This window comes from Rhipicephalus sanguineus, chromosome 5 (assembly GCF_013339695.2).
Source record: "Rhipicephalus sanguineus isolate Rsan-2018 chromosome 5, BIME_Rsan_1.4, whole genome shotgun sequence".
Classification (NCBI taxonomy): domain Eukaryota; kingdom Metazoa; phylum Arthropoda; class Arachnida; order Ixodida; family Ixodidae; genus Rhipicephalus; species Rhipicephalus sanguineus.
This window is the reverse complement of record NC_051180.1, coordinates 81473654-81500122: the sequence shown is the minus strand read 5'-3', so window position 1 is coordinate 81500122 and position 26469 is coordinate 81473654. Positions and strand designations below refer to the sequence as shown.

Sequence of the window (26469 nt, the reverse complement as noted above, 5' to 3'; positions counted from 1 at the left end):
GCTCTGCTATCGAAGTACTCGCGATACTCCAGTGCTCTCAGTACGTCATTGCGTCTATCTCTGAAGTGACAGTACTAATTACAGCATATGATAATAATAAGTACACTGACACAGTACAGCTGGCGCTAAAATGTTAACGCACGAAATAAAGCGCAGGAAACGAGCAGCGCTCCAGGAAGGCTGCTGACGTCCACGGGTGTTTATTAGTTGAAGATCGCCCGGGCCACCTTGTCACAGTCGGCCTCCAGGTATCTGCTGGCTAGCGTCGGTTCGGGGCCGATGCTGAGATAGACTCCTTCGCCCTTCGTGAACTGTGGCCACGTCACATTGAGCAGGGAGACCGGATCCCTGCGCAGTTTTCGCTTTCGTTCAACCGCCGACTCTGCCTTCGATCGGGGACATCGAAAACAGATTCGAATGCCCCCTGGCCGTATCTGCCGGCACGCTTTGTCTGAAAGATAAGAACGGTTGCGTACGCACACACGCTGCGGCTTGCCCCGGTTTTCCCTCTTTCTGTGCAGAACGCCCGGCTTTCCCCTTCCTTCTGCGCAGAATACCTCCCCTATCCAATAAAGAATAATGAAGTGCACTATTTCACAACGCTAAGCACTACTCAAGGAAAAATAATGTCAGTGAAAATAAGGGCTCAGAGGGGGGGGGGGGGGGGAGCGACACAAATAAAGAGCGTTGGTGCAAGAAGGCAGCAGAATCGGTGGCTCGGTGCACTTTCGCCAAGCTTACACCACGGTATCCTCCTGCCACTTTATACGATAAAATTCGGACGTCTTGTTGCGCAATTCCTCACATATCTGTACGACTGTAGCTTAAGGCTTAGAACAATATTTTGCAAAGCCCTTTATGCAAAAGCGAGTTGTCCTTGTGGACGATGGGGCTATGTTGTGTGAAAGCTTCCACGATTGCTTCTACAGGGCGAAGGAGCACTGTCCGACTAATATTACAATGATAAAATCCGAGGACACGCAAGCATTTATGAGTTGGCAATGCGAAAGCATTAATGCCAAATTAAACGCCCTAGCCAGCAAGCAGCAGCAGCCTGCAGCGCTAACGCTGCATGCAACCGACGTCATGTGCGACCAGCGACCAAGGAAGCAGAGCAGCGGCAGGGCTGGGCAAAGATACTTTGAAACTGTATCGCGATACGATACAAGATACTCAGGCAAGAAGTATCGGAGATAGAGATACAAGATACCGCCGCAATAATTGTATCCGATACGATACTTGGCAATTGTATGTTAAGATACTTCGATACATTCTCAATTTTTTTCTTACAGATTCATATAATGTAGCAGCAAACGCCTATACACGAAAATGTCTGCTTGAAAATTTAACTGTGACCTATTTTGTTTCACCTGAATGAAATATCTGTTAGTATCTCAAAAGTTTTGCCTTTCTTGCTCAAAGTACATTAGTTTCCTTCCAAATCAACTTATTGGAGCTTGTTTTAGCTTCTTCAGAGGACAACTCTTTATACAGTTCACTGACAGCGGTTCTTGCTCGTCATTTTTGCGATCGATGGGTGCCGCTGCTTAGCTTGCCATATAATCAATATCGTCTATAAGAAGCCTTCGCACGACGGCGCAAATACCGGTGTGGACTTTGAATTTGTCCGTAAAAGACAGTTCGCACAATCATTACCATTATGCGGACAGGTGTACAGCAGCAACAACGCTGGTAGCGACTTTTTCAGGGGGGGGGGGGGGGGGAGACGCATGGTGTATACGGGGTTTGAGACCGTTCGCTAGCTGCCCGGCCGGCCCACATGACCGTCTCCATCCCATTTGTTTTTACTTTGTAGCTAAGTAAAACGGAGAGGTGGTTGTGTATCAAACATTCACATTGAATGAGTTCAGAAACACAATACAGACGGCGCCCTTTATAGGTATCAGCATGAAGTATCGTCAACTTACCTGTTGAGACAATAGAAAATTCAGTGCCTATGGAAAATTGCCTGAAACCATAGGCGTGGCAACAGGGGGGGGGGCAGGGGGGGGCGCAAAGTCAGCCCCACACATTGACATAATAGGGAGGGGGGTGCTGCGACGAACCTTCGCCTATGCCTGAAACGACTCATTGAGATGCTCATAAGTAAAACGGAGCATTTAGTAAAACAACGTTTCTCGAATCCCCTTCCTAACATCTTTAAGATGGCTCCTAATGATTTCCATTATTATAATGCAAACTCAATTTCGCTATTTTCTTAAGCGGTAAGCAGAATATTTTGTACTGTATAACTCAAGGCACACCCACATAATAATATATTTGTTTTAAAAATCGCCTTCGCAACGTGTAAATTTGTAAACAGTATATAGTAGAAATTAATCAGACAGAAGAATAAAGCAGAAATATTATTTTGGGAGCGCGTTACAAAAGACATACTGCAGTGACCAGACCGGAAAAAACAGTTCAGAGACCTAGGTAATGTATATGATGCAAAATGACAGCAAAATACGAAGCAAGACGCAAGAGAAGCTCCAATAACGACACTGTAACAACATCATAATTTGCGCGATAGACGCCGCACGCAGTGGAGTACGCGGCGCAGGACAGTGGCTAAGAGCAAGTGTCGTGGCATTGGCGCAACTAAAAAGAAAAGAAATCGAGAAAACAAAAGGTACGTGGGCTTGGCGTAGACGTCCGCGTGCTTGTCTTCCTGATCTTCTACCCCCACTGGATGACTCTGGCGTAAAAATAAAATAACGTCACTGCCCTTAGACTTATTCCGATGGCTTAGTGGCACCAGTACACCAGCTTGAGAAGCGGAGCTTGGCTAGCAATTATTGTTCCGCTCGGTTGGGCTGCGACAGCAGTGTCTTGTATCTTAAGGTACACGATACATTATCGAATGTATTGGAAATACAGATACAGATACTCGTCTTTCGAGACGTATCGCGATGCAGATACAGGATACTCATAGAGTATCTAAGATAGTATCTAAGATACATGTATCTTCGATACTGCCCAGCACTGAGCAGCGGCCACCAAGGCCGACAGCAGCGCGCAGAAGCAAAGCTCAAAGAGAGAGAGAGAGAGAGAGAGAGAGAGAGAGAGAGAGAGCGTGTGTGTGTGTGTGTGTGTGTGTGTGTGTGTGTGTGTGTGTTACGGTGTACAACAGTAATAAGTGCACTGACACAGTACATCTGGCGTTACAAGGTTAACGCACGAAATAAAGCACAGGAAATGAGCAGCGCTACAGGAAGGAATGACTTCCATTCTACCGTTTGATGAGATCGTGTGACTGCGGGCAACGCTCCTAGATCCATTGAAAATCTTGCATTTTCCAATTTGAGAATGTATCGTCTGATTTCAATAAAATTTCTTGTGGGTGCATTTCTGACAAAAGAAAAAGGTAAGCCTTTGGAAATATTCAATTTTTTTATTTAGAAGTGTCTTGTATAATTTCAATAACAGTTGTCGCGTAAGCCTTTAGAAATATTCAATTTTTTTATTTGGAAATGTTTTGCCCAATTTCAATAAAAGTTGTCGTGTATGCATTTGACAAAAAACATAAACCTGTGGAAATAGTGTAAAAACAATAACATAGCCTTTGGAAATATTGCAGTTTTCGAGTCGAAAATGTTTCGTCTGATTAATAAGATTAGTTGAGGGAGCGCTTCTGACAAAAAAGGTAAGCATATAGTCTTTAGAAATATTGTATTTATTTTATTTGGGAATGTTTGGTCGAATAAAATTTGTTGCGGGTGCAATCCCGACATAAATTGTAAGCCTATAGCCTTTGGAAATTTTTTTTTATTTGAGAATGCTTTGTCGGAGTTCAACAAAATTAGATGTGGGGGCTATTCCGACATTTTTGGAAAGAATGCAAGCAATATTTGATTTTGTTTATATACAACTGCATCCAGGCTACCTCCAAGGTGTGCTTGCTTCTCAAGCTATAAAGAGCACGTCTACGCCGTAAAACGACAAATAGTCCCTGAACGTCCTTAGAGTAACGACCAATTGAACAAACCCAATATACCCTGAACTCCCATCCACCGCCAAATTACAGGGCAAGGCCTCGGTTTGTAAAGAAAAAAAAAAGCCTTCATAAAAACAGCCCTCCGTTTACTTATTTTTAATCAAAGATGTAATGGATTCATATGGTTAAGATATATACACATCCTGTAAGTGCGGGTGTTTTTAGCCCAGTGGCTAAGACACTCACCTTGTGCGCGTGAGGTCGCAGGTTAGAATCCCAGTACGGCGAGTTGTAATTTCTTTTTAATATTTGCTTCGTAGCTTTCGTAATGTGTGACAGAGGGACGAACGGACGGACACGCAGTTTTCTCCATGAGTCTGCAAATAAATGCTTACGCACTTAAAAAAAAAGACCCAAAACTCTATTCTGTTTATATACAGCCGCATCAAAACTACCTCCATGGTGCACTGGTTCCTGACGCTATTAACTGCACGTCTACGAAGCAGAACGACGAACAGTGCCCTAATGTCCTCAGCGTAACAATGTACGTGATAACGAGTACAGTTCTATTCATCAAACTAACCTATCCATACCTCTGTTCTTGGGGTTTCAGTTCTCGCGTACTTAAATAAATGCTTTTCGAGCTCGAGGTTCCCCTGATGCTTTTGCTTCACCTCAATGGATGGCCAAAAGCGGTCGAAAATGTTGAGGCCCTTATCACCCGTGATAAGGCCCAACTTTTGCCTGACGTCACACCTTGCAACGATGAGCCGTATTTCCCAAGCCAAAGGTTCCCTGATACGTCTGCTCCACCGCAATACATGTCGAAAAGCGATAAGGCTCAACTTTTGTCTGACGTCACACCTCGATAGGGTGGATTATTAATTGCGGTGGAGCAAACGTATCAGGGAACCTTTCGCTAGGAAAATAGGCGTACTAGGTGCATTGTTGCATGCTGTGACGTCAGACAAAAGTTGGGCCTTATCATGGATGATAAGGGCCTGAACTTTTACGACTGCTTTTGGCCATCTATTGCGGTGAACCAGCGCATCAGGGGGACCTTTGGCTCGAGAAATACGCGTACGAAGTGCATCGTTTCAAGGTGTGACGTCAGACAAAAGTTGGGCCTTATCGTGGATGATAAGGGCCTCAACTTTTTCGACTGCTTTTCGACATGTATTGCGGTGGAGTAAACGCAACAGGGAAACCTCAAGCTCGAAAGCCTCCTATTTAGATAAATGAGAACTGACCAAACAGGCGCAGCAAACCAGAAACCGTAAGAACGAAGGTGTGGGGAGGTTTGCTTGATGAACGAACTGTGCTCGTTTTCACGCACATTGTTATGCTTAGGACGTTAAGTTATGCATTGTGGTTCTACTCCGCAGTCATGCAGTTCATATATATCGTGAGAAACCAACCCGTCTTGGTGTTAGTTTCGATATGGCTGTATATAAACCGAATGGAGTATTAAGCGGTTTTTAAGTACTTGAGCATTTCATTGCAGACTCGACGGGAAAACTGCGTGTCTGTCCGTCCGTCCATCTAACACACATGAACTCTATAAAGAAAATATGTATGAAATAAAACAAAAAAGCATTTCTTAGCTTCGGTGGGATTCGAACCGACGACCTCACGCGCAGATGCCGAGCGTCTTGTTGCCAACTAATCTAAACACCTTCACTTGCGCAAGGGACATATATCTGAGCCATTTGAATGCGCTGTATCTGCAATTAAAAAAAAAACTAAAAGGACAACACTACTCAATCCTTTTTTTTCCTTCACTAACCGAGGCCTTGTCCTGTAATTTGGCGATATGTGGGAGTTCAGGGTACATTGGGATTCTTCGATTTGTCGTCCAGGCCAGGTAATGTTCTTCCGATACAATGAGAACAGACGCAAGAAACTCAAATGCGTAACCATATCTATGTCGGCTCAACCACGCCATGTATTCATCTGTCATGTATTCATCTGTCATCTGTCTGTCTTTTTGCCTGTCACGTATGACAAATCACTACCAAGAAATGTATATATAAAAAAAGAAAAAAAAAACAGTATTCTTAGCGATGATGGGTTTCGAACCTACGACCTAAAGCTCAGAAGACGAGTGTGTTGCCAACTAGGCTAAACACCCGCACTTGATGAATTCGTATATCTGAACCCTATGAATGTGCTGTATCAACGATGAAAGAAAAGGTAAAAGGGACCACTTTCCATTCTTTCCTCCGTCTGTGTCACACAAGACGAATCGCTATAAAAAATAAGCATGCAAGCAAAAAAAAAAAGAAAGAAAGAAAACTCCAGGCCTGCGCGGAAAGCGCAGCACATTCACAGCGAAAGCTGGAAGAGCGGCATTTCTAGAGCCTGTTGTAAACTCTATTGTGGCTTCTAATACAAGTACACTGCCAACGTACCCACTACACCACAAATAATTTTGTGCAGACGGGAAGCACCCACCACGACATTATTCGTCATTCGGCGGAGAAGCGAGGTACCATCTGTGAGACATTATGTGCACTTTGTTGGTGCGGCGGTTGATGACGGTGAAAAATTATGGCTGAACCCTTTGTAATAAGTTGGAAACAACCCCCCCCCCCCCCCCCGAAATTTTTTTGCTATGGCATACAGAGCCCAAAATGACACTTGACCACATCTGCCTGCCCGGCCCCCACTTCAAATCAAGGAGGTGCCACCCCCCCCCCCCCCCCCCCGAAAAAATTATTACAGCACGTTCAGCGCCATTACGACATCACAGGTGGAGGTTGTTACAAATACATCATTGTCAAGTCAAGTCAAGTCAAATTTTATTTACAACATGCACGAAGTACAATGTTGAAGGCCACCCTAGCGTGGGAGCTGTAAGCATACAGCTTGACGAGGCCAGGGTGCCGCAACCAGGCAACAGCAGCTGTGCACACATGCGCAATACAAACAAAGCTTTTCGTTGTAGCTAAATTGCTACAACACAATCTTCTTTGGTGATAAATACATATAAATACATGCATGGGCACTGTGAGCAGGCTAACATACGTGTGAATAATATGACCACCAAGGAAACATGTTCTGTTACAATGTCGAAAATTGATATGAAGAATAGCATCAGTAAAAAAAAAGGAGTATGCATGTGATGAATGCATCGAAAAAAAGCATAGGCACAATGTAAAATTGCAAGCTTCAGGCAGACAATTGAAATTTATCAAAGAGAAACACATCAAGCAAGCGCGTGCGTGATAAAAACGTATCTGTATCAACGCACTTTTGTAATTGACTTGACTGCTTGTGTACATTGTAGCTCAGGGTTTGTGTATAGAAGTTTGTTCGATGGCGCTTTATGAACCATCTTTCGGGTGCTCGTGTTACGCGGGTGCTGGGTCGTTCTATGAGGGCTGACAAATTCTTTAGAAAGTGTGTAGTTTCCTTATCAGCAAAATGCAGTTGATGTAGGAGGCGGTATGCGTAAATATCTTTGACGTTAATTATTCTGTTTTCTTGAAAAGGCGGTTTTGTGGGATGTAAGTAATGAACGTTACTAATGCAACGAATAGCTTTTTTTTTTCGAGTAGGAATAACCTGCTCATATTCCGTTTTGTGGTTGTAGCCCACACCAAGGTGCAGTAGCTTATATGCGATCGAAGAAGGGAATGATAAAGCTGGAACATTACACGAGGCGGGAACATATGCCGGCATCTAAATAGAACAGAAAGCGCAGCAGACAACTCCTTTACAATAAGGTCTATGTGTGAGTTCCACATCGTGTGTCTGGAAAACACAACACCCAAAATTTCGTGTTCCTGTACCACATCAAGCGAGTGGGAACCTATGTTTAAATCGGCATAAGACACAGATTTGTTTTTCGCAGCGAAAAAAACAGCTTTTGATTTTTTTGACATTGATTTGTAAACTGTTGCACAAGGACCACTCGAACACTTTGGACAGAACATTATTCGCTTGTGAAAACAAGTGCGATTCGGTATCAGAGGAAACGAACAGGCTAGTGTCATCTGCGTACAAAACAAACTCTGTATGCTTAACGAAAGATAAGTCATTCACATATGCGTTAAATAAAAAGGGCCCCAAGATGCTTCCCTGGGGCACGCCATTTAGTAATGGGCGAAAAGATGACGCAGAACCGTTAACAACTACGCACTGTTGCAATCGGAGATATATGGTTGCAAAAGCGAATGAACGACACCACGTATGCCATATTTAGTTGAGTTGAGTTTGAGTTTATTGGTGACATAAGGGTTAGTTGCATAATGCGGGTATACAGATGAGGGTCCCAGAGTATGAATACTGAAAACGGGACTCTCAGTGTGTCATGATAGAGTGAGTCAAATGCTTTGCTGCAATCAATGAAGATGCCAAGAGTTAACTTTCCCGCTTCCATGTTTCTGAGTATGATTTCTTTTTGCGCCAGCAGCGCAGACTCAGTTGACCTGCCTTTTGTGAAACCATGTTGGCATTCAGACATAATTTCGTGCTTTAAGAAAAAACTATGCAGTCGGTATAAAATTATCTTTTCTAGGCCCTTCGAAAATGTAGGCAGAACCGATATGGGCCGGTAGTTCCCGACATGGTTCCTATCGCCGCCTTTAAATATAACCGACACTTTGGCTCGTTTCATATTACTAGGGAACGTCCCTGAACTAATCGCGAGATTGAATATATGGACCAAGCACGGACAGATAACGTCAATGACATATTTTACGGGTGTTACCTGGATGTTGTCAATGTCAGTAGCTTTACTGTTTTTTAATGAAGTGAAGGGCTTTATGTACCTCGGAGCAATCTGTTGGCTGAAAAAAAATGCCGTTTCCTGAACATTGCGTTCAAGTATGCACGACTTGTCTGTGGGAGGTGGGCGGCTGATTGTTGCTGACGCGTAATTTTCGCTGAAGTGTTCCGACAGAGCCGTCCCTGACAGTGATTTATTGTTAACGACAATTTCCTGCATTGCATTGGCCCCTGAGCTTGTTCCCAGGACGGAATTAATCATTTTCCACATGCTATCAGGTGGACAACTCGAGCCGGTTTGAAAAAGCATTTCATAGTATTCCCTTTTAGCTTTTTCAGTAAAGTATTTAAACGGTTCCGTAGCTTTTGAAAGGTCGCCAGCGTATTGATGTCCCACGTTTTTAAAAATGAATCATGAAGTTTATGCTTTTCTGTGATCATACGCTTTAGGTCTTGATTAATCCAAGGCTTCCGTGTGCGCTTTCCCGCCTTAAATGATTTAATCGGGAAGCAGCTGCTATAGTGATCGCTGAAGAGTTTTATGAATGTATCCTACGCGGCTTCTGCAGTGGTTTCGCCGAGAGCTAATTCCCAGTTAGTATCTTCAATTTTTTATCGAAATAGATCCAGTGATGACTGCGTTACAGCCTGGTAGACAAATGTTGTGCTACAAGCAGCTTTCTTTGCTTTCGTAGAACTTACGTAGGCCACGAATACCGGACAGTGGTCACTGATATTGCAGCTGATTGTACCTGCAGCCGTGACGCAAGTATCTACGTTAGTGATTAGAAGGTCCAAAATAGTTGAAGTTGTCGCCGGTACTCTAGTGGGCGTAGTAATAATATTAGTGAATCCGCACGAAGCGATTTTATTTAAAAGTTCATCCGAGGATTTGTTTTGCGGGGAAATGTTAATGTTGAAATCGCCTCCAATAACAAAACGATACCTATCAAATGATGCAAATTCCAAAAGTGAATCAATAAAATCTAAAAACTTTGCTATATCCGCTGACGGAGGGCGCTAAATCACAGAAAAAAGAGCACCATCGCCTTGTAAGGTCAGAGCCTCATAATCTGGCGTGACTACCGTGAACTCGTTTAACGTCGTGCAACTCTCTGTATTGCGAGCACATATAGCCACACCTCCACCACGTCGATCTGTTCTGTTGAGTGAATGTTGCCTGTAGTCACCTAGTGAGGGCGCCCTGTTAAGTGCATTGCACCACGTCTCAGCTCCCATAATTACATTGAATGTAAAATGAAAACTATCAAGGAATGATGTGAATTCGTCGTTTTTCTTGTTTAGTTAACGCGCGTTTAAGTGTAGCACCGTGACAATGTTCTGAGCTTGTTGGCTGCAGAACTTGATACATGAAGGTTTGACGAATTCTTGATAGAGCATCTCGCTAGAAAAAGATAGCTATGTAATATGCTTAAAGAAGTAAGGATCAAGCTATCTTAGGAAGGTCATCGTCTGAAAAAATTTGAACGGCGTCAGTGCCGTCGGCTTTACGTGCAAATATTCTCCCATTCCGCGTCCAGACGAAGCGCCACTTGAACTGGCGTTTCCTGGATACAACCGCAGAAAGTAGTCGTTTCAAACTAGGACACAGATGCTCATTGAAAAATATTGGACTGCTATCTGTACGTTTGTCGTCCCTGTTAGAACCACTGTCAGCAGTTTGACCATCTGTGTTGAACACGGCTAGACAACTATTGCTTATGCGGTTCCTCTTTGCTTTTTCAAGGACGTGGTCCCGCTTTTGGCAATTCTTGAATTGAACAATTATGTTGCTCTGGCTTCCGTTGCACGTACGCACACGATGGCACGCTTCAATACCAGAGGGTGATATGGGCTCCGACAAAGCGTCTCCCAACTTGGACACAACTGCAACAACGTCCTCGTTCTTACTCTGTACCACCCCTCTGATTTCCAGATTGCACCGGCGCGAGTACTGGTCGCACTGAGTCACTTTGTTTTCAAGATTATTGATGAGATTTTCGTGCTACAGGCATCTGGTTCGCAAAAATTCGTTTTCTTTCTTCAGTTCTCTATTTTCTGCGCGAACAGATTCAAGGGCGCTTTTGAATTGTTCAAACTGCTGGATCATAAAACCCATTGAATCTTTTAACTCCCGCATTTCGGTCCACAAGTCTCGATTTTCACTGCGGTTTTCCCTTTGCGACGCCCCCATTGCTTATGACGTAGTATACAAGCACTTGATATACGTAAACGGTAAAAAAGTGTCAAAGAACCACGCAGCAGGTAAAACTAGGGTGTCGGAACGAAATGTTTTTCGTTTCGATTTTAGTTTCGTTCCACCACAAAAAGTTCCGTTCCGTTTCTGTTCTGGAACGAAAAAAAAAATGTTCCGTAACGGTTCGTAACGGTCTTTTGTATGGAAAATTTTGAAGTTAAGGTAATCATAATGAACATTGGATTTGTGATGTAGTTACTTGCCCTGCTCTTAGGAAAGCGGGACAAGGGTAAAATACGTTCTTCAGAGGAGCGGAAGTAACTGTACCACGAATTTCTACCAACTAGCACAAACCAGTATTAATTTCAAAGTCATAGTATTTATTTTCTCAAAAGACAAATACGAATTTTTTGTGGGCTCAACGCTTTGTGTCAAGGGACTGAACACTACCTCAGAAGCAGCACGTCATTGAGTGTACTCTCTGATGTGCGAGACCACTGTTCTGATAAAGAGATCGCCAGGCCTGCGCGACACACGCAGCACAGTCACAACGAAAGCTGGAAGAGCGGACTTTGTAGAGCCCGCTGGAGAGTCTCTTGGGGCAATAACACAAGTACACATGCAAGGTACCCAATACGCCATAAATCATCCCAATTCTTCTGAAGTAGAGAAGTTCCCACTATGCCATTTTTCGCCATTCTTCGGAGTCTCGTGGTACACGCTACACATCTCTAAGGCATTAGGTGCACTTTGCGCTGTTACTGATGATGATAAAGAATTATGGCTGAGCACTTTGCAGTGGGTGGGAAGCAGTGTGGCGGAATGGGCGCCTCCATTCCATTTCAATTCCATTGCGGAGAATTAGAACTTGCCGCAATTTCATTCCTTTCAATTTCGCGGAATGAAAAAAACTTAGCCCATTCGCACTCCGGGAATGGCCGGGCAGTTCAATTCCATCAATGTAATTCCTCCACGTAAGAAAGGCATCTTGATAGTTTTATTGAGTAAAGAATGAACGCCCCATAAAGCTGATGTCATTAGATGCATTAAGAACTGCAAGAGTACGCAAAATAGGTTACCAAGGTCGAGGGATAGAAGCTTGGTTACATATCTCGTGCAGTACAGCCACCCTACTAATTCCCATAGGGGCAGTTCTCCCGCTACCTATATATTTGCATGGTCGGCATGTTTGAACGAATGGTGGTGTTTTAATATTGTTTATGATTAAATGTGTTAATGCTAAAATGACGACGTAGCCTATTTTTATGCTGACAAAAGTAGTATTCAAGAAGACTAAGCAGTTTTGCCACGCGTCTGGAGCGGTTGTGAATATGGAGAAAAATAAGATTTGGTTAATGAGGAATAAGACCCTCTAGATCTGCTGGTATTAGTTGGAACAGTGCACCGCTCGGGCACCTTGTGCATTTGTATCGAATACGGAACACTGGGCCGCATTGCTCGTCAGCACTCACGCTTGTCAAGCGCTCCTCGCAAGCATAGAAGCACTAGCGTGGCACTGTGGTGGAAGACCCGACAGGCCACGCAGAGGGCGCGGGTTGAAATGCCATCCGATCCTAGAAATTTCTTTCTCAGTTTTTTTTATATCACGCGATAGCGGTCACGGACACCGGCGGCGGTGGACAACTATGGCGCCAAAATCAGCCGTTATGATCTCATAACAGCTTTCGCTGTAACAAACTTCAGCGCCGACAATGCCCTCTCTACGCTGGCCTGCGTGACAGGCGTGCAAAAATCCACTTGCGTTAATATAAACATCTCTGGTTGCCACTGTTTTCGTTTTTCGCACAATTTCAACATATCTTTGCTTTGGAATTCCTGCCTGAGGCACGCGCTAATACCGTACCCTGAGATATGCTCACATTGCACGAGCTCAGTTGCTCCGGATTGCGAAGTTTTCTCGTGAACCGAAAAACGATTGAAAAAATTTCGTTTTCACTCCGGAACGAAATAATAGATAAAGTTTCGGTTACGTTTTCGTTCCAGTCCAAAATATCGTTTTTTTTTCGTTTTCGGTTTTCGTTCCGTTCCGACACCCTGGGTAAAACACTCAGGAAGCAGCAACAGCGCTATGCTTAAAACAGCAACGTACAAATATAATCCGAGACTGACCTGCAGAACAGGATAACAGAAGATTAGGCGGATGCTCTCCAGCGCTGCCGCTGCTGCCAAAATGGGGGCCCGCTTGTCGATGACGGCATTTTGTAACCCGGTAGTGTGACGTCACGTTGGTGGCGCTGCTTCGACCACTGATCTCCACTAGGAGGGGCTGGATGGCGCATCGAGCACGCGGGCGTGAAGCCACCGGAAGCCGCCGTTTTTGTCCCGGAAGAGAGCTTTTCTCCTCTTTTTTTAAAGAAATAGCTGCCTGTAGCGCAGTAAACTGTACGAATCAACCAGAAAAGTCGTCAGGGAAGACATTTCACGCGTAAGTACCTCAATGTTGCATTACTTTTTACGCATTTTGTACGTTGCAGCACTCCGCCGTATTCGGACGGTGTCGGCACGGCGTCTGTCATCTTTCGTGTAGCGTTCGTCGGCATCTAAAGTGAGGCGTAATCGCAGAGTTTTAAAAAAATAAAAAAGAAAAACCATCATAACAACAGCTGCCACCCGAGAATATTTGAATGGCGCGACTGAAACGGACAGAAGACGCCAGCTTCCGGGACAAACAGGGGACCTTCCGGTGGCTTCACAAGCGCCCGCCTCGCAGAGCGGGGATGCGCCGCCCAGCCTCTTTAATGGAGATCAGTGGCTTCGACAGCTCTGACACCATCTCCCGCTAAAGGGGACCATGAGGTGATGCGAAGCCGGAGCACTTGCACGATCGCGTTCCGTTGGCGTTCGTTGGGCATGATCCGTGAAAGACCAGTGAACCGGGAAAGTCGATTTTCAGCGGTGAGTGGCTGTTTTCCGGTTTTTTTGCGAGCTCAAAACTTCGAGGCACCAACGGCCGCGCCAGGCCGGACGCACCGCCGCATAGGCAGTTGCTGAGCCGTGGTCGCGTCTCAAGCGTCGGCGCATGGACGCTCTTCAGGAAACGCCGACGTCTTCTCGGGCGCAACCGCTGGTTCAACCTGATGAAGAGTCGGGTATAGAAACCACTGAAATGGACGTTCAGGTCTTGTCACCCCAGGATTCATCAGGAGAAGTCGACAGTGCGGCTGTGGCGGAACGCCAGGATGGTCAAACATGGACGGAGGACGGCTGGCAGACGGTTTTGCGACGCAGGCAGGAGAAGAGCCAGGCGAAAAAGCTGAAAAACGCGGCAGAAGCTGCGGATTGCAACACCTCGTCAAACAGCCAACCAAAGCAGGGAAGTCAGGAGAAGCGTGGACGTCGTCCGAGAAGGCGCCGGCCGCTCCCGCCCCTGCCTAAGGAAGATATAAAAATCGTCCTGAGACCGCACAAAGGCCTCGCTGTGAAAGACCTACTCGGGTGCGAACTATCCACTGCTGTGATAGACGCTTGCCACCGACACTTCGACGGCAGTAGCTTCATTCTGCGCGTCCACCCGGGCTCCAATATCATCATCTTATCGATGCCTCACGAGCATGTGGCCAAAGAGTTGAGAGAGATCACCCATCCACAGGCGTGCGCAGGGTTCCCCATCAGGGAGGGCAAAGGTTCATCGCAGCGCCCCCCCCCCACCCTACTAAGTCAATGTATAGGGCAAATTTTGCGCCCCCCCCCCCTCTTAGTTGACTAGAAGGGTCAATGTACGGGCCAGATTTTGCGCACCCCTCTTAGGTGATTAGGGGGGGCTGCCGCCCCCCCCTGCCCCCCCCCCCCCTGTGCGCACGCCTATGCACCCATCTGACTATCAGCGGACGAGCGCACTCATTCAATTCGTATGTAGCGGATCTAGAGGGCGTCCTGCGAGGCACCGTTCATGGTATTCCGTCTGGGACTTCCCAAGCAGAACTCATGGCAAATCTCCGTGTGCGAACCCAGGGGGTGAAGATTGAGGGGGCGCGCATGCTCGGATCTACAAAGACAGCCATCATTACCTTCACGGGCAGTACACTGCCCAGATGTGTCTATTTTATGGGAGCGGAAGCTGTCTGCTACCCCCATAAGCCTACAAAGCAGGCATGCAAGGTATGCCACTCTGCAGGGCATCGAACCGACGTCTGCCCAACGCCCGACGCCAATGTATGCTCCACGTGTGGAACCCATGAACCCACACAAGAACATGAGTGCACCCCTAAGTGCGCGATCTGTGGTGAGGACCACATCACAGGTGACAAACTGTGCAAGAAACTCAAGCACGTTCCGCCTAGGAGGTCACGAGCGGATCAGCCAAAACGGAGACACCATCCGGGCTGGTTCAGCTCCGACCGGGACTCGTCAGTGGAATCACGCTCGCGATCAAGATCCTGGTCGCGGGCTTCCTCAAGAGGTCGAACCCCATCTGCAGCCGGAAAACAGCTTCAACAAGAGCAGCAGCAGCAGCCGCAGAAAAAAGCGCTGGTACAGATCCTGGTCCCGCCCAAAGAGAAGATGGAGGCAGCCGCCTGCCAGCCAACCAACACGGTGAACTGGGCGACGACTGTGTCTCCATCTGCTCCCTTAACCGAGGATCCGGAGTATCAAAAAAATCGTTGCCGAGCATAAGCAAGTTGCTTTAGAAAACGAGAAACTTAGACGCCAGATTAAAGAGGAACGCCGGGAGTTCCAGAAAATCATCTCCTCTTTAGAAACCAAACTCGAGGGGCTTAACGCCCTAGAGGCGAACAACAAGCCCACTCACGCTACCTCCAAGGCATTAGTAGCCCACTCTCCGGAGAGAGAAACGGCTACAGTGGATACCCCCCAGACGTTTAGCGAGGAGGCCCGCGTTAGCCAGTTACAGATTGGGGAAATGTTGCAGTACTTGCAAAACTTAATGCGAGAACTGCAAGCACAACAGCAGCGAGTAGCTTCTGAGCTTGGAGAGCAGATGCTTGAAATGTTTTCGGAATACAAGAAGCAGTGTGCAGTAGAAATGCAACAGCAAAGACAATACGTTAACGAGTCAGTTGCAGGTATGCAACGTGCCATTAACAAGCGTGTCAGCGTTACCACCGCGAGCAGTCCGCTACCGAAGGACCGTCGCATCACGGAGGACGCGGACGCTTCCAATAAAAGAGGTAAGTCATCATTGCGCAAAATAATTCAACGCAAAACTCCGACCATCTAGAAATCTGGCAGTGGAGTTGTCGCACGTTCCACAAACGAGCGGCAGCACTGCAGAATTACATTCATTCGGCATTAATCCCGCCCGATGTAATATTCCTGCAAGCAGTCGGGAACCGTCCTGTCAAATTGCAGGGATATTACACATTATATGATCCAAAACACCCTCGCGTCGCAGCGCTGGTGACCAAATCCATTACAGCCACGCTTGATCATTACGATCGGACCGACATTAATCATCAAATAATCGATGTCCTCCCACAAAAACGAGGGAGAGTGATAACGAAAGTCTTAAACATATAGTCCTCCCCAAAACAGGCATGACAACTTTACCGTGCTCTTAAACGAGGCAGCTCGAGCCGTTGGTACCAGAGATCAGCTAGTGGTGGTGGGCGACTTTAATGCTCCAAGCACCGTTTGGGGCTACGTCCGCGATTCACCTAAGGGCGTGCTGCTAGAGCACATCACGTTCAAATTAGGTTTTAACCTTATTACTCTGCCGACATCACCCATCAGGCTCGGTGATAGCATTAGCAGGGACACGTACCCTGATTTGACCTTCACCCTTAACATTAAAAAGGCGACGTGGTCGAACCTCGACGAAAATGTTGGTAGCGACCATTATATCCTGAGCACCTCCATAGCGTCACCGAAACTTCGTCGTGTCGTTGGTGACGTTGTGATGACGGACTGGGTGACCTTTCGAAAGCGCCCTCTTCCAGAGCAAATGCCCAGTGATGTCAGTGGGTGGGTCGCGCTCATTCGCGAAGCGCACGACGCAACCTCTAAGAAAATAACGCGCACGGTGGAGGCGCCAGCGGTAGATCGACACCTACTGCACCTGTGGGACAGTAGGCGGCGCCTACTCAAGAGGCGGAAGAGGCAGCGCCTCAACCGCTGCCTCTACAGGCGAATCGCTGCCCTGTCGGAGGAAGCGAATGAATACGCAACAAAGCTCGCCACCGATGGCTGGGTGCAGTTTTGCGGTTCTCTCCGCGGCACCCTGGGGACCCGCCAAACGTGGGCGATACTCAGGGCCATGCTGGAGCCGGAAAAATCCAAGTCCGCCATGAACCGCACACTCCAAAGAATAGTGCACGATTTCCGCGGCACTGACGGGGAGTTGATACAGGCGCTTAAAGACCGGTATATAGGTACTGATGCGGTTCCGCCGTGTGCATTAGAGTACACGTGCAGCGATAACGTCAAGTTGGACGCCCAGATCACGAAAGAAGAAGTTTTCGCGGTGGCCCAGGCCGCCAACCGCAAGTCTGCCCCAGGATCGGATGGAATAACCAACGCTATGATCCGAAACCTCAGCAACGAAGTCCTTGAGCAGATAGCGCAGTTTCTTAACGACCACTGCTGGTCCCAAGGTCACGTTCCCTCGGAGTGAAAAGAAGCCAAAATAATAACCATACCAAAGCCAGGTAAAACACCTTCTCTCGGAGCCCTGCAGCCTATTTCACTCACGTCGTGTATGGGCAAGCTCTACGAGCGAATAGTACAAACACGGCTTCAAAATTACATAGAAAAAGAAAACCTGTTCCCAGCCACTATGATCGGTTTTCGCTCCGGGCTGTCAACCCAGGATGCCTTCTTCCTTTTAAAGGAAGAGGTTATGAGTTGCGTACCCCGAGGCGGCGAACACTTGATCTTGGCCCTCGACCTCAAAGGGGCCTTTGATAACGTTTCGCACGAGGTCATTCTCTCAGAGCTCAACGCAATCGGCTGCGGAAAGCGGACATTTAACTACATTAAATGCTTTCTATCTGGGCGGACGGCAATTATTGGGATAGGTGAAACGAGGTCGGTGCCGTTCTCGATGCCAAATAAGGGAACACCTCAAGGGGCAGTGATCTCCCCCTTGCTCTTTAACATCGCTATGCGCAGACTTGCTCATAAGCTCGACGCAATCCCGCACCTTGGCTATACATTGTATGCGGATGACATCACTCTCTGGGCCACGAAGGGGTCGCTGGCGCTAAAAGAGCAAACCCTACAGGCTGCCGCGACGGCTGTGGCGGAGTTCGCAAGAAACAGTGGACTCAGCTGCGCGCCGGATAAATCAGAGCTCATAAGAATACGCAGTAAGTATTACAAAAGCAACGGCGACATAAACTTAGATGTTGACGGCCCTACCATATCCGAGGTTACTCAGGCCCGCATACTCGGTTTCTCGGTCCAAAGCAATCGCAAGGCCAGTCACAGGATAACTACCCTGAAGACTACGGTTAAACAGATTGCCAGAATGATCCATCGCATCACCTCCCATAAAAAAGGCATGAAAGAAAAGGATACCCTCCGGCTTGTCCAGGCCTTGGTTATGAGCAGAGTGACCTATGGCCTTCCGTACCACTTGCTCGACAGAATTGAGGAGAGCCAGGTGGATGCCCTCATTAGAAGCGCTTTTAAGGCAGCACTCGGTCTACCCATGAGCACTCCGACCCAGCGGTTCCCAGCTCTCGGTATACATAACTCTTATGCTGAGCTAAGCGCGGCGGTCTTCATCTCTCAGAGGAATCGCCTAAGTGAAACGTCTGCAGGCAGGGCAATACTCACTAGGATAGGGATCTCGCCACACCCCCAGCACATTGATGAGGAACTGGTCGACATAGCTCAAGAGGTACGGAGTAAGATCTCGGTCGCACCGGTGCCCAAAAATATGCATCACGACTTCCACGCTGAGCGACGTAAGGCGAGAGTAAACTGGCTCCGAAAGCAGTTCGGGTCAACTTCTAACGTCACGTATGTCGATGCGGCCAGTTACGATTGGCAGAGACATGTAATTACGGCCGTCGACAACAACATGACGCTGCTGACGAGTGCTTCCGTGCGCACGACCTCGGCCACAAAGGCAGAGACAACGGTCATAGCCTTAGCCGTAAGGTTTCAGGAGCGCAAAGGCGAGCCGTCAATTATTCTATCCGACTCCCAGGAGGCCTGTCGGCTCTTTTTAACCGGCCGCCTTCCCGCTATGGCGCTGAGGCTGCTAACACCCAAACTCAATCGCCACCATCTGGTGCCCAGGGCACGCAAAGCTCGAGGGCAACGAAAGAGCGGACGCTCTAGCTCGCGCATTTTGTAACCGAGCGGAGAATCCCTCTAATTCGTTGACCGTACCAATTCTACCTAGGGAGATTCTTGCTCACCAGCGCTGCACGCGACAAAAATGTAGTACGCCTCACAGATGTATTCCCGCATCTACTTAAATTACACGCAATACATCCAACGCTTTACCCGGCCGTGTGTCCGTGGTGCGGCGGCAGACCGACTCTATACCACATCTTGTGGGGATGCGATCATGAACCAGGTGATTTAGCTAATTTTCTCGGCAAACCTCTAATACCTAGTACGGAGCAGTGGGAGGCACAACTCGCCAGCTCGGACCCGGGAGTGCAGCTAGCGCTCCTGGATCATGTCCGGCGGGCAGCTAAGGCCAGTGGAGCCCTGGACGTAGGGCCCCAGCCATAGAAGCTCCAAGATCCCCCTTTCCCCTTTCAATTGAATAAAGTTTCACTCTCTCTCTCTCTTGTGTCGGCCTTATTTTTCGTGTACGTGTCCTAACTCGGTGTGCGCTGCCATTTATCGTAAATATGACATGATATTAGTGCTACATGCATCTAGCTATATGCTCTCTGCTAGCTCTGGGCTCTTGCTCTTTGCTGTACCACAATATCTCAGCCTATTGTGTGCTTTGATCTTGTTAATGGGGAAAGCCACTGTGTACGTGGTGGATACTGGGTCTTAGGAGTATAATTATGTCAGACTATCCTGAAATGCCCGAGGCTGCGCATACGCCTACGCCTATTCCTTGAAAACGGCGCGGGGGTCCTTGCCTGCCCGGCACGACAAGTAGAAGATACTTATGACATAGTTGGCATACGAGTGAGACTTACCCTTTCGCAGCGAAGCGGGCCCACATTCGGAGCATATCTCTACTGAGCCCCTTTTCAGCCTCGGTTGCGTTCAGGATCGGAGCGTCGAGGGCATTGCCCAAAGAAATGAAGATGTCGTCGAGATGACCCGCTCCTTCGAGACGACTGGTCGAGTACGAAGGCTTGTGCTTGAAAACGTACATGAACACCTTGGTGTTCACGCTGGCCATGTCCTGGGCAAACTGCTTCATAGGGCAATTGACCACTATGTCGCCGATGGCGTTCGCGAAAAAGACTTCTGGACTGTGGTCCTTGTACTTCTGGTCGTAATAGCTGACCAGTTCTTTGTATCCGTGGAAGCCCAGACCCACGGTGACCTCCTGGAGATACCTGTAGGCCTCGACTCGGGTCAGCTTCGAGGCGTCATACCTGGAGAACGTTTCCAGAAACAGGTTGGCGTAGTACGAGCCCTCGTTCATAGTCGTGCCAATGATGAGGTCCTTGGAAAAGGCCGTGCTTCTCAGGTCGACGCTGGCGTCGTCGTGAATGTCCTCGTACTCGTTCGGTATGAACATCGTCTTCCAGTTTTTCAGTCGTAAGGCGAAGTCGAGCATCGTTTGGGCAGTCTTGCTACGCAGGCAGTCGAGGAGAACCTTGGGTTCCCCGCGGCAGCCTAGCTTCTGTATGAGTTGCTCTTGCTCAAGTGCCTTCGCCTTGCCGTCTTCCTTCCTGTGGCGCATGTAGGGTGACCCGCTCATCATGACGACGCGGCGAAAGAGCTGCGTTGCTCCGCTTAGGGTATTTAGCAGGCCGATCATGGCAGCTCCGACCTGATGTCCCATGACCGTGACGCTGTTGACGTCGCCGCCAAAGGCCGCGGCATTGTTTTTCACCCACAGAAGTGCGGCGTGAACATCGTGCAGGCCTTGGTTTCCCTTCAAGCCAAGAATGGACGACCGCAGGAAGCCGAACACACCCAGCCGGTAGTTCGGCACCACGACCATAGCGTTCCCGTGAGCGGCCAGGTACTTGCCGCTGTAGAAAGGGAACGAGTTGCTGCCGGAGTGGTAGCCGCCTCCGTAGATGAACACGATGATGGGATAAGCGGGTGTGCTCCTCTCGGACTGCTTTCGCGCGGGCAGGTATATGTTGAGGTAGAGGCAGTCCTCGGTGCTGTTCGTGTTGTACAGGGTCATCTTGCCGACGTTCAGGGAAGGCTGCGAACAAGACTGGCTCTGGTTCCGGGCGTCCAAGAGGAACGGCCAGGATCGCGTCAGAATCGAGAGCCTCTCGAATCGGTTTTGGAGCAGCGCTGGCCGCATGAAAGGGACGCCGTAGTAGACATGCAGCCTCCGCTCCTCGAACACCTCGTCGACGCCCTGCAGCGGCCCGCAGTTCGGGTACGAAACCGGGGCGCTGTATTCTTTCTCCGTCGCGAACGTAACGACGGCCGTGATGGCGATCCACACCACCGCGAACAGGGTTCGGATGGCGAGGATGGCTGCGTGCGCCGAGAGTACCCGCACGAAGCAATGTCAGGAAAGACCGAATTTAAAAAGCAAAGCACATGGGAACATTGTGATATGGGACGCACATTTCATGGCTGCTTCGAACGAAGATGGGTAACGAAGTGTATTTGCGATAGTTTCTACTTAAAACAGCAAGATATCTTTCCTAACATTCACGTCACCTACACAAATTTTTGACGGGTTTCGTACTCAACACAACAGGAAAAAGGAGCTTTCTATTCCAAGATATTGTCCATATGGTACATAAGACCCGCATCATATTTCCAGCTACCATACTATAATGACGAGTATACTTTGTGTTGCTGCTGTCTCGACTTTACTATCATATTTACAGCTACCATGCTATAATGACGAGAATACCTTGTGTTGCTGCTGTCTTCGACTTTACTCATTTATTCGCAATCGTTCAGCATTCGCTACGAGAGCAAGGTTTTAAAACACCGTGGGAAGTACGCGAATGCCGACATATGGCTACTGATTTTCTCTTGTGAATCGAGGAATTTGTTGAATCCCTCCTTTTTCTTCTCCTTTTTCTTTTCTTTTTTTTTGTTTGTACAGTGCGTCTTCAAAATAAGGCTACAAATGTATGACAGTGACTGCCTAAGGCTGTGAGGCAACGATTCCCGTACTGACGTGCAAGACGAGTTCATTCTTCGAGGGGAGCTTGAATTTAACCGAGTAGAGTGATATAAAACATTCCTAAATACCTTCTTGAGGCAATTTATACCGTTATGAAGGCCGTTTTGAATGTCGCGTAGTCGCGTCGGTTATAGCTCGTTTGACGGGCTGGTAAGCAGCTGGATCATGCATTGCTAGTAAATTCACCCAAGCCCGTGCTTGCTAAAATGGGTCATGAAAACCTTTGTCACAGGAACGAAGTGCCAGCTGCTTACCGCAATTGCCTTACAAAAGGCATTATATAGGCAGCGCAGCAGTAACTATCGCATTGACCTTACCCCTTGCCTTGTGACGTGGTAGGATCTGCTCAAGAGCTTGTAGCTCATTCATGAAGGTCTTCATCTACCGTAACTGCTAGCTTCACCAGCCGAACGAAGTGCGAAGAGTAGCTCGCACTAGTCTCTGACTAAAGTTTCTTCAGTTCATTGCAGCTCATTATCAAGAAAGGTGAGTTGCGTCGCAAAAGTATGCTGTACTTTGTTGTAGGTATACGTGGGGTATCGTGTTAAAATGCATGAATATTTCAAAGGCACGCACGGAGCGGATATCGCACTGGGCAAAGAAATAGCTGCTTTGTTTCGTAAGGTTTGTTGCTTACAGACGAGCAAACCTAACAAGAATAAAGTGATACAATCAATCATCTTACACTGATAAATTATTCTTCTAAATCTCTACTGTACTTAATTTCGCCATCACATGTTTATTAATAGAAGACAAAACTAAGGTCAATGTTTCCTTTTGCGATAGTAAAGGAGACGTCAGGAGCGCGATAACTGCCGCTACGGTTTCTCTCGACATTGAAGGCTTTCTCAAGCGGCCGCCATTGGGTTTGAGTTTCTGACCTCTCTCACCGAAATTTGAACCAGATAGGTGACTGCATGCTGCGGATACGCCAAATCCTAGAAGTTTCGGGGAGACTTTGTCCCAATATTACGTTCAACGGGGCGCACACATCATAGAGGACGAGACAAGCGTTGCGACGAGATAATATACAAACGCCGTGTTATTCCAAACACCGTGGGACAGTACATTTATATTATTCAGTTCATGCTGCTTTTTAATGTCTTTTCCATTCTCAAACATATTTTTGTTTCATTCGCGGCTGGTTTCGGCATATTTGTCGACCACATCATTACCCCTTCTTAGACTCTAAGAAAAAAAAAAGAGTGCCCTGACTCTTGTTTGTAAGTCCTTACTTGCCACGTATATGGCTCTCGTTGGAAATCATTATACTCTCTTCGGGGAGTCGTGGGACCCATAAGAGAGGTAACGTGACTCGTTTAAAATAGTCAATATACGTGGCAAGGCTAGACTCAGCGAAAAGAGTAACACATTTTCCATTTTAACGCGATAGCGTTAAAGAGCTCGTTTCGCAGAAATTCCGGTGTCGGAGTCGGCGTCGTTTGTTGTGACCGAAAAATCATCATCTTGTTCGTGACCGAAAAATTCAGAATTATGCAAATAAAATAAATAATAAAAACCTCAGGCTCGAGTGAGAATCAAACCCAGGCCTTCTGCGTGGCAAGCAGGTGATCTATCACAGAACCACGACATTGCTTGAAACTGCTTCGAAAAACACACTACATGAATGTCATGTAGTGGAAGGAGTCTCCTTAACGCATGTAATATTGCGTGGTAGTAGCGTAGAATCGCGCCAAGCGTCAAAACGTGAATTGTGCAACGAGTGGGTGTTTTAAAGGCCCGTTCATTACAAAGCGTTCAGGCAATATTTAATCATCATCAGCTGCAAAAGCAACAACAAAGTGAGCAGCTGCATAGGTTCGCGTGTTGCTTTACGGACGTGCAGTGGGCCCTTCGCTGATTCGCAAAAGGAAGAATTATGGCGTAGTGGGCACTTAACAACTGTGCTTGCAATAGGCATTCTAGGATAGTTTGAAACGGCCAACGTTACGCGCACAGTCGTTCGTTTACTTACGGCACGGTTGAGGCATGCACAGAAAACCAAATCCAGGCTAGCAATTGTGAAGGTGATGCGCACGGGGCCCGATTAGGCTATCGCGTTTTACTCTTGAAGGCGAAGCTCGAGCGTCCCCCAATTTATTCTTTGAGTGTACTAGCGGATGCTTTGCATCATGTGGATGCACCCTGACATGAGCACCTTCGCTCTCCTTACTTAGTGCCTCTCTTGAAGTCTATATTCCTAAACAACTAAAATGTACGAACAGCAGTGCAGATGTACTGACCATTCAGTATGTCTTCTATCGCGTCGCATGCTCTTTTCGATATTTACAAGCCAATCTAAAACTCTGGCGAACACATTGCAGCTTCGCTCTCTAAATAGCCTCTGCTCGAGAACAACCGCTACGTTAAGCTTTATTAGGACCATTTAGCAGCTGTGCAGAGTATAGACGTCGGACATTTCAGAGGAGATCGAAAAGCGACACTGAGGTAAACTCACAGAAATCAGGACTCTCCTCGACTGTCCTCTCATCGTCCACGGTTCTCCTCTCCTGGGGCAGCGTTGGAACCGAACGCATCGTTCTCGACACTGTGCCTTACGTCTTCTCAGCTCGTAACACGAGCGCCGAACGCGAGCGCGTGGATCGTTCTAAGATTGACTCCTACGGTGATGGTGATAGCTTGCCTGCTTGCTTGCTTCCTGACTGTATCTTCCCACTTACCCGCTGCTGATGATTGGCCAAGAAACGGTGATTAAAGGGAAGGTGGAATGAATGAATGAATGAATGAATGAATATGAATGAATGAACATTTAATTTGCCGAAACAGTGTTCCCGAGCGCGTAAGCTCGGCGTCGCCCTAGGTGGGGAGGTCCCTTATTCTATAGGAATCCTCTGGCCGCGATCGCCTTCCGGGCTCTGGCGAAGAGTCTTCGTTGGTCGTCTAGGTCCTGTGCGGAAATATTGGCCTCCCACGTCTCGGCGAGGAGGTTGATATGCGACGTGCCAGACGCGCTGACACAACACCTAATACTTAAGTGCCGGCGGCGCGACGAAGACGCCAATAGCGAAGCCGCAACGGCCGCACACTTCAAGCTCCTCGCCCGGGTAGATGGAAGTTTCAGAAAACCGAGGCAGGGCAATGTAGCGGGTGGGTCTATCGTCTTAATGCTATCTCTCATCTTTGTCACTTTTTTTCTGGCGAGAAGCGATCATAACTGAAGTGTATGCAAACACCTGGGGTCCTAGACAGCAGTTCATTGTGATACGAAATTCTACGTTTAACTTAATATTGCACGAACATGGTTCTGAACAGAAAATTTTTCACGACAACTTCTTGTCTTTCTTTTTTCTCCCAGAAAGCGTGATAAATAGACAGGGAACTCTTTATTAAATGCAGAGAAGTTGCGGCAACGAGGAAAAGCGTTGTTAAGCGGGACGTGTTGCGATATGCTGGTTGGTGTGGAAGCATTAGCCTACATGCTACTCTGAAAGGGAGAGGAGGTTATAAATGAAGGAGGGCAAAAGAAAACAGAACACGTGAACACTTGATATTCTAACTTTACTTCGGAGATATCCCTACACGTACGAATGAATGACTATTTGACAGTACACATCGTGCTATTTTTTACACGATGCACATTGTCCGAACAACATTATACACCGTAATAAGAAATGTAATGAAAGTCATTCTTATTTCGTCAGAAGTGCGTCTGAAGAACTTCAAACCCCATTTGTTTTCCTTCTTGCCGTTTTATAAAACCTAGTTGTCGTCGGTCCGATTTTTTTTTGTATCCTTTACCTATTTCAACATCTGACCTACGCAGAATTCGCCTGATCATTGACGAAGTAACAGAGCTCACCTGCTGATTCCCTTCGTATCGAAAGTGTTGAAACGTAAATTCGAAAGAATAGAGGCGTCGTATTACATACGTTCTGAGACTCTTGCCTTTTACCAACTTTCGCACCTACCTTTCTTGGTCCTCAGATGAGAACAAACGTTGTAGGCGAAAGGGTGGAGGTGGCGGTCGAGTAAGGAAGGATGTCTGATTGGCTCCGTCACACGTCTTATTTTACTCCGGCCACCGCCGACATCCGAACGTACCGGGCTGTTAGTGGCAGCATTAGGGCCCCATAACGTGGAGTGACGTATGCGGAAGCCCTCCAAGAAGAGAACGGAGAGCCGTGCAAGACATCTGACCCGCCGCTGGGGGCTCCGATGTGCGCGATGTGAAACACGTCAAGTCTTGCGTTATTGCTGACCCAAAGAACAGCGAGCACGCAGGAAGGACAGGTCGGGAAAGGGACGACTCTCTGTGCGAACGAAGTTCTGGCATGCCATTAGCGTAGCCCCGTGGCTCTAGGGGCCAAGACGTCACTGTGGTTAAGACTCTTTTCGAGATTA

The 26469-nt window shown here is 47.5% G+C and overlaps 1 protein-coding gene across 1 annotated transcript; it reads right to left on the bottom strand.

Annotated features, from left to right (window-relative positions):
* Positions 1-181: 181 nt before the first annotated feature.
* On the bottom strand, positions 182-24644 carry LOC119393856 (acetylcholinesterase). Its single transcript, XM_037661034.2, has 3 exons — positions 24566-24644; positions 19961-21440; positions 182-348 (listed from the first exon to the last, which is right to left on the bottom strand). Exons 1-3 carry the CDS (start codon positions 24642-24644, stop codon positions 204-206), a joined length of 1704 nt encoding a protein of 567 aa, XP_037516962.2. The 3' UTR covers positions 182-203.
* Between the last annotated feature and the right edge of the window lie 1825 nt (positions 24645-26469).